The sequence below is a fragment of the Fundulus heteroclitus genome, chromosome 24 (genome assembly GCF_011125445.2).
Source record: "Fundulus heteroclitus isolate FHET01 chromosome 24, MU-UCD_Fhet_4.1, whole genome shotgun sequence".
Lineage (NCBI taxonomy): Eukaryota > Metazoa > Chordata > Actinopteri > Cyprinodontiformes > Fundulidae > Fundulus > Fundulus heteroclitus.
In genome coordinates this window covers 13,762,008-13,775,291 of record NC_046384.1, presented here as the reverse complement: position 1 = coordinate 13,775,291, position 13,284 = coordinate 13,762,008, and the positions used below count along the sequence as shown (strand labels likewise).

Sequence of the window (13,284 nt, the reverse complement as noted above, 5' to 3'; positions counted from 1 at the left end):
CTTTAACAGTATATATATATTTTTTTAGCTTGCATACTCCTTGAATATACGTAAACAGATAATCTTAGCCTTCTATCCAGAGAAGGAGACCACACACATTCATGTACACACCTATAATTTGAACCTCTGGCGCCTCAGCCTCAGTATGCGCTTCTGTTATCTTGTAAAAATCCCAGTTAATACGGCGAAGCTCACGAAGCCATCGCCCGTTTCCTTTAATTGGTATTTATACGACGCCTGTAGAACGAGGCCCGAAACATAGCAAGCCTTCTTCTTCTTTGTTCTTCTGGGCTTCTCTGTCTCAATGTGACTCGGAGGATTAAAACAACAGATTGGCTTTATGACGTGCAGGGAAAAAAATTCAGGACGGTGTTTCGTGTCTGCTGATTGAGCTGTTTGGAGTGAGACGGCGAGCGAGAAAACATTTGAGGGGAATATTTGCTTTACAGCGGCGGTTCTCAGAGCGGATTGCGCCCCCTAGGGGGGAACCCGGTGTCAAGACTTGGACTTTTTCCCCATGAAACACAATCAGCGTGTCCGTGTTTCATGGTGTGCAGGCCTTGTGCGAGGAGGGAGATTTGGTCAAAGCGCTCCGTACCGGCCTGCTGACCAATCACAGGCAGCGAGACCGACCCGACTTATTTACTGGCAAATACCGATTTGCTGCAGTCTTTGAGGTTTTATTGCTCCGTCCCTTTTTCCTTACATCAAACCACTCTCTTTTTTCCCTAAAGTCCATCCATCAATTCATTTTCCCCCTCTTGTTGTTAGTTGAGTTTTCTTTTTGTTCGCTCGGTTCTGCTCGGTGCAATAAAATTCTCGTGTTTTTTTTTTTTTTTAAAGACGACCCCATTCAGTTTTACTTCTAAATTTAAATAAGTGAAGGGTGACGGAGCAGTATTTCTTTTTCTATTTTTTGTAAGGTACAATCTGAAAGGATAAAATATTTAAACTAACTGTATTTTAATTATTGAGGGATTGGCAACAGTAATACATTTGCAGGAGAGAGAAAATATATCCAACCATCCAGATGGATGGATGCACTGCAAAAAGGTTACTAAAACTAGGTAAAATTGTCTTGGAATGAGTGTATTTGTCCTTGATTTGCGCTGGTAAATAAGATGATCTGCCAATGGAATGAGTATTTTTACCCCTAAAATAAGATAATTAGATATAATGCACTTGAAATAAGATGATGGAGATGAATTGTTCCTATTTTAAGTCCAACCATCTTGTTCCATTGGCAGATCATCTTATTTACCTGCTCAGACCAAGGACAAATACAGAAATTTCTAGAAAAATTGACTTACTTTTAGTTCCCTTTTTGCAGTGTGGATGGATGAGAAAATATAATTTATTTCTAAATGAACGACTGGTTTAGAGCAGGCAACGCTTTTAGCCGTAGCTTAGACCTCTGAAGTGACAGAAACAGCCCGATGCAGTAAATGTGTGAGGATAACCCAGTAAAGCTCACCCCTACTTTGTGTTTTCGATCCTCCGGGACAGGAACGTGTCCATTTATCAGTGTGTGACTGCGCCAGGGAGAGATTTACAGAAAGGCTTTCTACATAATTGAGGACTTTTTTTTTTTTCTTTTTTTTTATTCTGACATATCGCTGAGTCAGATTCTTCAGGAGTGAGCTATGTCTGTCGGTGCTGGACCGCACACTGCGCGGTCAGAGGAAGAAAAAAGGCGTAGGTGCAGAAGCAGGGGGGGGATCTGAGGATGCGTGCTTGCATGACTCGGCGTTATCTGTGTCAGAGGCTCCCCTGAGTCCGGCTTCAAGGGTTTCGGCGCCTCGTCCTGCAGCAGGAGGACGACTTGCATCACCACCTGCAGCTGCGGACGCGTTATGTCAGCCAGCGCTCTGCCGCAGAGGGACTTTCCCCCGCATTATTAGGCCTCTCTGCTGCACTGCGCTCGGACATATTGAGCACAGTGCTGGCGGGGGGGCGAGGGAAGGCGGGTCACATACGTTATCGCACATCCTGTCTTTCTCCGCGCGCGCGAATGCACAAGTCAGCCGCGCTGGCCTCGACGCCGCTGTCACATCCCGCAAAGGTCAACGCATTTACGCCGTGACAGGGCCTGACCTTTTGAAAGCACCAAGTTCTTGGGAATCTTAATGGACTCGTTCGAGTGTGTGTGTGTGTGTGTGTGTTGAGTTGTTTGCACAGGTAACACAGGTGTTGGCCCTTGGTTTATTCTAACACCGTGCCCTGAGATTGAACTCAAACGGTCAAAGTGGAATTAAAAGGCAAAGGCGAGGGAGACGGGGAGGACGCTTGTTTTTAGGTAGAGGGTTGCTTTTTCCTCGCCTTTACCTTCCCGGCAGCGATAAGCGTCTCATTAGGTGGGGAATGACTGGCATAAAGGACACGACATTAACGCTGGGTTAATGTCAGAAGACGTCGCCAGCTGTGGCCGACCCCCTTTTCATGTCTGCCATTTGTCCAGCTGGGCGAGCGTTCCACTCGTTTTCCCCCGAGCCGATCGGTTGTCCATCGCGTTGTGTTTGCTTTTCCCGCAGCCTTTTAAATGGTAGTCGCAAGGAGAGATGAAGAAATTCCCAGCAGGGGGGGCTGGAGTAGCCGTAAATCAGCCCAACTGCGCTTCCCCCTCACATGTTTGGTTCGTCGGTTCTCGCATCAGCTCATCAGGCGTTCAGGCCTCAAAGTCTTTTTTTTTTTTTTTTTGGATCGTCCTAAGTGAGACAAAGCAGGGAAAGCTGACAAAGGCGTGTGAAATGCGATATGCCCAAGAAATCCGCTTTTGACGTCGCCGCCGAGCGAGCGACGTCTCCTGCTTCAGCGAAAGCGACGCGCAACAACTGTTTCGAATACGTTTGTAATCGTTTCGTGCTGCGGATATTTGGCGGGGAGAAGCGCTTACGCAGCACGTTCACAATGATAAATGCGAAGCTTTCGTTGAGACCTGACCCAAACTTCTGTGTAATCGCACCAAAGTTTGACCCATCTGCTCCTAATAACACTCCCACTTCACATTCCAGCTGCACCCTGCTCCACATCTGGGTTTGTGCACTTATCTGAGTGGCTTTAATGAGCAAACTGTGGCCTTTTTATGCCTTGACAGCTTTAAAATCTAATACCCTTGCTGAACGGTGTAGGACGGCGTGATGGCGTAGGAGAATAGCTTTCTGACAATGCCTTACTATGTCTTAACATATGTAATCACCAGCTACAGTGCTGTCAAAAAGTATTACTTATCCTCCATGCAGATTTCTTCTGTTTTAAATCTCAAAGAAAACTATTGAAACCAGCCTGGCACTTTGTGAATAGCTTCCCTGACTGTTAAATCATGAAATAATGTGATTAAACACATTTTTAAGTTCAATTTCAATAGCGACAACTAGGTGTGATTGCTGAAATTATTTTTAAAAACTTGTAGGGCAACATGAAGTAGGCAAAAGCATCACATCAAGAATGTGGTATATACATTTAAAGGCTTACAGTGTGTTATGAAGTCATTTCTAAGTCTTTGGGATCTCACAGAATCACTATGAGAGTCATTATTCACGAATTAGGAAACCATGGGAGTATGTTGAACCTTCCCAGGTCAGGATGACCCGCCAAAATTACTCCTACAGTGCATCTGTGAATCATCCGAGTGGTCATAAAATGACCCAGAACATCTAAATCACTACAGACCTCGCTTGCCTCGGTTGAAATCAATGTTCATCATTTAATAATTAAGAGAGGCTGGAAAAAGAGGGTTTAAATAATTCTGCAAAAACCAATAAACCAAAAACAATGTACAAAACCTTCATGGCAACGCTAGCTGAACCAGTCATCAGGCTTAAGGGGCTTTTTTTTTTTTCTTATAGGGCCAGGTTGGTTTGGATAGCCGATTTCCATTCATAAATGAAATCACTTGATCTAATTAAGCTTTGTCTGCTATTATTAGTTTGATCTGTAGCATTTATTGAACAGAAAGTGTTAAATAAATGAATATAGATGAGATCCCTCCTGTAGCAGCAGATCACTGAACTCCACACCCTTGATACCGATGTACTATTCATACCGGGAACACACAGAGTCAGCATCGACACACCCGTCCACGGTTCGATCCCCGACTTTTACTGCATGTAAACCTTCTTTTTCTGCCTGGTTAATGCCTCACTACTGTAATAAAGGCCACTAGTGCCACCAGTTCTTTAACCAAAGCCACACGTATGCTTCAAAAGACGTGACAGGACATGACGCTCCACCAAATCCTCTCCATCTTCCTCACGTTTAGACCCACGTGTTTTCCAAAGCACCCGCGTACATGAAACGGTGCGACGGCAGCTTTACATTTCCCCCGTTTCTGCCGTCTTTTTGTCCGCGAGCGTGGAAGTTATGAAAAAAGAAGAGACACACACACACATGTGAAGACAGCCGAGTGGTGAAACGAGCATCTGTTTATATATGTGTGTGCTGGAGCCACGCTGACAGCCAGAGATTGGTCTCAGAGTGTGATCATCCCATCCAAGGTCGAGGGGAGTTGGTTAGACACATCCATCCATCAGCTTTAGCATCAGACATGTGTGTCTTGTGTGTGTGTGTGTGTTCACATTTTGGCCTGTATGTGTCTTAGACAGATACTGACGCCTGGGCTAGGAGACAGAACATGACAGGGGCCCTCTTGGGTGTTTTAGGGGCTTTCTGTCCCTTCATGCCTCTGGCAGGAGACAAAAGCAGGAGCAGTTTTCAGTTTGGGCTCTTGGTTAAAGCATAAGATGAAATTACTGTTTAGATCTGCTTTAAAGCAGATATTTATACCACTTGAACAGGGATTTTTTTTTTTTTTACCTATTAGTTATTGCTCTGACTGAGTCATACCCCAAGGATTTATAAATAAAAGCTACTGGGCATTACTGATAAAAGTAATTAAAATCCTACTTTTCTTATCTCTTGATATTGATATTTTCTACAATCATGGTGTAACTTCTTTTGATAATTATGCTTAAAAATAATTTGTGGATGAGGGATTCCCCTACAGCTCAATAAACGTACCAAGAACTGTGGAGAGAGCTGTAGATAAAGAGCTTTTGTTTATAAATGGTTAGAAATTAGAAGTTATTATTATCATTACATTTTAAGTCTTAAATCTAAAACATAGCTACTCAGATATATGTAGTCATTAGGCCATTAAATGAATGAAAGGCTTCTTTTTTTTTTTTTTTATTTACCAATCTGCCATGACTCAAATAATGACCCAATGTGTTAATGGGTAGAAAAAATAAAGTAATTTTTCTAGCTATTAATAATGGCACTTTAACTATATGTACACTTGGTACTCTCAAGTTTGAAAAAAGTAACTGCAACATTGGAGTATCTCATAAAAAAATTGCCAAAAATCCAATATGGCCGCCATAAATGTAAAACGTAGCGAAGCTGCATTTCTAAATAGTTTATTTTGCAGTGTCCTGCTTTGTGTCTGGAAAAACCTGCTGCACAAACAGGATTTTACAAACCGATAGTGAGCGTGTTGCTATAGTGTTTGTGGCACTGAGAGATGCATTGTCGGCTTTTATTGGTGTTAGTAGTTAGCATGATCAGTGACCACAAACGACAATCCCACTGGTTTTCCCAGGTCCGAGTCCTGACTTCAATGGTTGGCAGAGATTGACGGCTTCTCCAAGAGCTCATCTTTTCAATTCAATTCAATTCAATTTTATTTATATAGCGCCAATTCATGAAACATGTCATCTCGAGGCACTTTACAAAGTCAAAATCAATCAGAATATACAGATTAGTCAAAAATGCCCTATATAAGGAAACCAGTTGATTGCATCAAAGTCCCGACAAGCAGCATTCACTCCTGGAGAAGCGTAGAGCCACAGGAAGAGTCGTCTGCATTGTCAATGGCTTTGCAGCAATCCCTCATACTGAGCAAGCATGAAGCGACAGTGGAAAGAAAAACCACCCATTAGCAGGAAGGAAAATCCTCCAGCAGAACCGGGCTCAGTATGAACGGTCATCTGCCTTGACCGACTGGGGGTTACAGAAGACAGAACAGAGACACAACAAGAGAAACAAAAAAGCACAGAAGCACACATTGATCTAGTAATCTGTTCTACATTAGATGGTAATAGCAGGTGATCTATTACTCTGGATGATGTCACAGCTAACAGAACGCCAGACCAGGTGTACCTACTATGAAGGAAAAAAAAGAGAGACAACAAAAGTTATAAGCAGAAATGATGACAAGCAACGCATAATTGAAGAACAGTAGAACTCGATAGAGTGATGAGTATCTCCGTTCCTCATCACCCTGACTCACCGTCTGTTGTGTTTTTCTGCAGAAATCAGCACTCCGACCAACCCCGTAATAACGACGACGCCTAGCCCAGAGACCACCACAGTCCCCATCACGACTACAGGTAAGAAACAACCCCGCTGGATTATTAGTCGTCTTAAAGACGCTTGGATCAAAGGTAATAACGGCGTATTCTCACGGCGCTCTCCTCCGCCTCTTCGCTGCTCCAAACCGCAGCCACCTCTCCCTCGTCTGTCGGCGTGTGTGACTTTGACCACGGCCTCTGCGGATGGAGCCACGACCCCAGCGCCCCGTTGCTCTGGTCGTTGCACAGACATGGTGAGTGTCCTGCACGCTAACGTAAAGCTCCATCACAGAGACGTGAAATCCTGAAAATCAATAATGGGCAACCGAACATGGCAAGGTTTAGAGTGAAGTTTTAAGGGTAAGACGACTGTCAATGAAAACCTATGCGCCCTAATTAAGACTGTATTGTGTAAATGGCTAGTTTGTGTTATCTTACCCTATCCATTAAGCTAGCTAAATGAATGCATATATTAAAGAAATGCACAAAAGCATAAGCCCCACTGCTTTATGATTTTGCCTGCAGAGACTCAAGGGCTGAACGAATTTAGAAAAGACGACACCTCCTGAAATTCATTCCAGCGTTTGATGATTTCCTAACATCAGCTGAGAGCTTTTATGCGTGCAGCTGCAGGGAGGATCTTATTTGTGTGGAGAAAATTGCACGAGCGCAAATGCATCAAGTTTATCAACTTCCGCGGGTCCAGACAAGCCGCTGTTTTCCCCGCAATTAAATGGAGTCGTTCTCCCCCCCGCGTCTTCATTGAGTCGCTTTTTCAATTTGATTAAAATAATTTTCTTAAATTGAAACCAGCCTAATTTGGCGGCAACATTGTCTGCCAGCCGGAGCTGCTCGCCGAGGGTGTTAAAATGAAAATGAACCGGGGGAATCAGAGGGAAACAGACGCCGCGGATGTGTCAGGCATGTATATACATCCTCATATGTGACAAACAGGCTTACTCGGTGTCAAAAAGCTCAGCGGGAACAGGTTAGCACCCAGTAGCTCCAATTAAAGCCCAAAGAACAGCAATTATTCCCGACTGTTGTGTTAGACCCACCTCTCAGGATGCTGGGGAGAGGTTCATCTATTTAAATGTTCCCTGTAGAAATGCAGGTTTTTGCTTTATGTATAAGCAGTGATAAAAAAAAAAAAGTGTGGCTCCTGGCATGGTATCCAAAGCTACGGAGGAGGATTCCCTCTGGGATCAGGAAGGATACGCCATCAGCGGGAGATTCGTTACCTACTGGGGCATGATTTCATGAGCTCCTTGCACCTGAAGACAGTTAACTATTTTAAAATTATAATTATTTACATCACCTGGGTGGTATTCAGGGGATCTCAGACAGGCGTGGGTCAGGATTGGATTGCCGCAGCTTGCTCTTTAGAGAAATGCAAATCTACACCACTGCATCCAACGCTTTCCATTGCTCTTGGAGATGCTGCTGCTCGGCCATGGAAACCGACTCCATGAGGCCGTCTGCTCGCCGTGCTTAAGCTAATCTGAAGGTTACATGAAGTGTGGAGGTCTGCAGAAATAGACTCTGCAGAGAGTTGGCGACCTACATGCACCCGAGGACAGGCTTTCCCACACCAAGTCTTAATTTACCTTTAGAAAAGGCCCTAATTTTGCTTTTTGCTTGTTTTTCGTCATTTAGAAATATGCTAGAAACCATCATTTGCTAGTTGAAGAGGAATTTGGGCATTATTAAACTCTAAGACCACTAGAATTAGAGAGACTTAGACAACTTTGTCATTTTGTATGCACAGAACGAAATTTCGTTGCATACAGCTTGTAAATTGCAGTAAAATTGGGTTACAGTATAGGGTGCAGCAGTGATTCAAAAGTAAACAATTTAAATGTAGACAATGTAGGAGAAGTCACAGTGTACAGGTGAGTATTTTTAAAACCATTTGTATGTGCACAATTGATTGTGCAGAGGGCATTTGTGCAAGAATACAGTTTGTAAATTACAGTAAATTTTAAATACTATGGAGGGGTAGAAAACAGCCCTGCTGAAAATATTTAAAATTGGGCTTTAAAATTCCTGCAAAACTCAAACATTAGTGCTGGATTTTTGACTACCAGTTCATTTGTAATGAAAAGTTGTATATTTAATAAGCGTAGCCTCAAGAAAATGGGCTTCAGTAGTTTACTGTGTAAGCTATAGTACGTTTGAACGCGTCAAAGCTGAGTATGTAGACATGAAGGAACTGGAGTCCTTTGTTGTAGCTGAAAAACATCTACTTTAAAAAAGTTTCTTTTATTCAATTAAGCTGAATTTAATAATAGCCTACTAAACATTTTACCTGCTTAAGTTATTAAGAAAGTTAAATATATTAGCTTTACATAACTGACAGAGTGAAACCCTAAAAATCTTTAAAATTAGTTTAATGAAACCTCGTTTTTTGCATCTTCCCAAAAAGCTTTTAAGCTGCCGGTTTTGAAGCATTAACTTTTAAAAAAAATCTCGATATACCTTGATGATAGCAGCAATTGTCCTCTGCCTGATCTCGCTGCTCCTGAAGCGTGATCTGTTTGGCTCACCACCGTCTTCAGCAGAGGGCTTCAAAGCGCCTTCTTTCATCACAGGCAGATCAGGAAGGGTTGCATAGATTAGCCAGGTTGCGCCTTTTATGTTTTGAAGGTATCATTTCCAGCCATTCTGACGCGCCGTTGCATGCCTTTGATTTTCCTCCTAATGGCAAAGGTCAGAAATCTCAGCCAGCACAGGATCATTATTTCACCACTATCAAATCACTGTTTAATCCTCTGCAGGGATCCTTTTCCCCCTGTGACCCAGAAGCCACGAGCTCGTCACCTCTTGACCTCAGCCATGAAACGAGTAATAAAGCTAGAATTAGCCACCTTGGACTTATTAGATTATTTTGGCTTTCCTGGTGAAAATGTGATTACTAACCTCCAATGGATTGGCTCATAGTTTGCCCCCCCTGTGGCAGCAGAAAAACAAGCAAAATAGATTATTAATGCTGTGTGCTTTGTAGGGCAAAGCGTGTCTGATTTAGCACGCCATTTTCCCCCAGGTCTGGAAAAGCAGCAGGATAGCAGCGGGTCACGGTGGCGACAGCAGATAACTTGGTTTAAATGACTGAAATTCAGCAGGTGTTTGGATTGCTCGACTAAAACGGATCCAAACGCCGGAGCAGCAACTGCTCGCACTAGATTTTATGTTGGGGGGCTCGAACTGAAAGGGACTGAACACTAATGCGTGTCAAATCTTTAAGATCTTATTGTTAAAAAATGGTTAGAACTACACTGCAAAAAACGGAACTAATAATAAGTAAAATTTTCTTGAAATGAGTGTATTTTTCCTTGATTTGAGCAGGTAAATAAGATTATCTGTGAACGGAATAAGATTATTAACCCCTATAGATATTCTTCACTTGAAATAAGATGATGGAGATGAGTTGCTGCTATTTTAAGGTCAAAAATCTTATTCCAGTGGCAGATCCTCTTATATACCTGCTCAAATCAAGGACAAATACACTAATTTCAAGAAAACGTCCCATAAGCAACATTTTCTTAAAATTAGTGTATGTGTCCTTGATTTGAGAAGGAAAATAAGATGATTTGCCAATGGAATAAGACTTTTTCACTTAAAATAGGAACAACTCATCTCCATCATCTTATTTCAGGGGCAGGGTGTCTAATTATCTTATTTTAGGGGTTAATAATGTTATTCCGTTCACAGATAATCTTATTTACCTGCTCAAATCAAAGACAAATACACTAACTTTAAGAACATTTTACGTGTTTTTAGGTCCGTTTTAGCAGTACAGTTAGTTCACTTCACATTTAAATGTTAGTTACCATTGATCTGTTACATAAACTCACAATAAGGCACACTGGAGCTTGTTCACAAAATGTAAAAAGTAATAAAAAGGTTCCCTTTTGTCTGGAACTTTAGATTAATAATTCTCTGTAGTTCTGATCAGGAACTCAGAAAGACTGACATTTGTGTGTGTGTGTGTGTTTGGGGGGGGGTTCAGTGATAAAATCCCTGGTAGAGCACTAAATATGCTTCAAATTCAGCTAAGAGTGCACAGACACACATTGATAGCAGAGCTGCAAAGGGCCATGGGAGATACTGTCACAGTCACAGTGTGGAAAGTGTCACAGACAGGCGACTCAGACAGTTTGCCGGGGCAGAGGGGGGCCTGTCAAGATTCGAGACAGAACTGTACCCCCCCCACCCCCCCCCCCCCCCCCCATACAGCTTGTGTAATCTGATGGAAAGCCCGCACACCCACACAGTCACACAGCTACAGGTCCGGTCCCAGTCGCTCTTCCACCTGATCATGGCTGCGTTGCTGAATAATACAAATTATTAGTCTCTGCTGGGCAGCAACCTGCAGAAACTAACACATTCAGACACATTCTGTAATCTGTTTTTATGCTCCCGATTTTCTCTTTCTGGGCCCCCGAAGGACTCCGGCGCCACATGCACGGTTGTTCACGATGAAGCAGGCGATTTAATGCACAGATTGTTGACGCTGGACATTTTCCCACCGGGCCCACTTAGGAAATCCTTCACAGAGCCACTCTTTCTCACACACATTTGCATTCAATCTCCTTCTCATACAGTTGGCCCGCTTGTCTTTCACAATACAGGTCGTGCCGGCGTCCAATTCGAAAACTAAACATCCTCTGGTGTAAACAAATGCAGCGCGGGGCTTTTTTTCTTAATGGGTAAAGGAGTTATACCTGGAAGAGGAATAGGCCCTGAGAGTCTTGGCTCAGACGTCACGTAGAAACGGCCCTCTCGTTAGGGCCTATTCTTCAGTGTGTTTATATTTGTCGTGTCCCTATTGTTCCATGTGACCATTGTGCAGCGGGGATCCCGTTCCTGTTAGCCACCAGTGATTAGCCTCTTTTTTGTTCAAGGGTCATGTTGGAAATGTCGTACTGTGTGAAAACACTCCGTAAGTAGATATATGTGGGGAAGTCTGTCCTTATGTGGAGTGGTCCTGATTAATGGTGATGATTGTGTGACTGAATACATCCTAGAGTCACACAGTCACAATCAAGTTGGAGGGTTTTTTTAGTTTACACAGACACACCTAAACGGAGCCTCTTGCAAAAGTAATCAGACTATTTTACCACAATTCACTTACTTTTATTCATTGTATTTTAGGGGTGCACAGATATGAAAATGTCCGATAAGCGATATTTACCGACGTACACACACATTTACGTTTCTGAGATGATCAAAGGTGCCAGTTTTTTTTGTATACCGACTAAAAACTTTGCTAGCAGATTTTCGTATGTCTGTTCAACACTAAAACACGACCACACTGCTGACATTGCATCTCTGCGTCAGCAAAAAAACAAAAAAACACACAATCCAGGCTGCAATGCATTACTGTCTCTTGTCTCACTGTAGATAAAATAAATAAACCAAATGACTAAACCCGTAACCAGGGGCGGTTCTAGAACAAATTTACCAGGGGGGCCAAGGTGGGGACAGTGTTTTTTCACTGGGGCACAAAACAAAAAAATAAAAAAAACAATAAAATGGCAATATTTAAATGTGTAATAATATTAAGTAAACCACTTGTGGTTCTGGAACTGCAGGTTTCAGTTGAAAACTTTGCCCCCAGCTCAATACGGCTAAAGCTAAACGTGAAATATCTTTAGATTTAAATTATTTTTAGAGTAAAACTGCATAGGTAAAAAATAATATTGGTCAAATGGACCAGTCAGTTATGGTTTCTTTACCATTGGAAATAATTATGAGAAGTGTATTTATTATGATGTCTTCAGTACAGGGGCCATAACAGGGGCCAGGACCATTTCTACAGGGGCATGGGCCCCTGTTGGCCCCTGTCTAGAACCGCCCCTTCCTGAAACATTGGCTCAAAGGGCAACTAGAAGGAAATAAACATTGGTTGTTAATATCGGCCCAGTTTCCCTTATCGGACCGACACCGATATGTTAAAAAAAATACTAAAACTGGCCGATACCGATGTTAGTGCAGATATATCGCACATCCCTAATGTACTCTATTGGGAGGTTATATGTTAGAGAATCTGTAGACGCGACAACTATTAAGAAGAAGCCATCGTTGAAGGAAATCCACAAGGAAGTCCTACTTGCAGTTTGCCAAAAGCCACGTTAGAGCATATGGAAGAAGAGGCTTTGGTCAGATGAGAGCAACATTGAACATTTTAGCGCACATTCAAAAGGGCCCAAACCGACACCCTGAACGCACCATCCCAGGACGTTATGGCGTGGGGATGCTTTTCTTCAGCAGTATAGCTTGGTGTAAGTCGACCAAGACATGGCTGCCCACTTAAACTGGCGGGTGAGGCCAACATGCACATGGTAACTCTGGAGGAGCTGCAGAGGTGCTATGTTCAAACAAAGTGTGGCAGAAAGCTATCACTGTGCATCACCCAGAATACAGCATCGTACACTGCAAAAATGGATCTAAAAATAAGTAAAATGTTCGTAAAGTTAGTGTATTTATCCTTGATTTGAGCCAGTAATTAAGATTATCTGCCAATGGAATGAGTATTTTGACCCCTAAAATTAGATAATTAGACATCCTGCATTTGAAATAAGATGATGGAGATTAATTGTTACCATTTTAAGTGCAAAAATCTTATTTACCTGCTCAAATCAAGGACAAATACACTCATTTTAAGAACATTTTACTTATTTCTAGTTCTGTTTTTGCAGTGTAAACCGTGGCAGTGAGAGCTTCGTGGGGGTGTAGTTGTTTTTTCTTCGGCAGGGACAAGGAAGCTGGTGAGAGTTCATAAGAAGATATGAGATACAAACTGGCAGAAAACCTTTTAGAGGCTGGTTGAGACATGAGATTGAGTCGAAGGTTCACCTTCCAGGAGGACAAAGATCCTAAACATCCAATCAGAGCTACCAGGGAAGGGTTTAGATCTAATTCTATTCATTTGTCA

General features: G+C 42.6%; 1 protein-coding gene across 3 annotated transcripts in view; it reads left to right on the top strand.

The window, feature by feature from the left end:
- Window positions 1-13,284, top strand: part of nrp2a (neuropilin 2a) — an 82,112-nt gene that overhangs the window by 54,544 nt on the left and 14,284 nt on the right. For all 3 annotated transcript variants that reach the window (XM_021313389.2, XM_012857264.3, XM_012857265.3), the window contains exons 12-13: window positions 6,309-6,386; window positions 6,500-6,601. In XM_021313389.2, coding sequence (XP_021169064.2) covers window positions 6,309-6,386; window positions 6,500-6,601 — 180 coding nt within the window. The remainder of the gene's footprint in view (window positions 1-6,308; window positions 6,387-6,499; window positions 6,602-13,284) is intronic.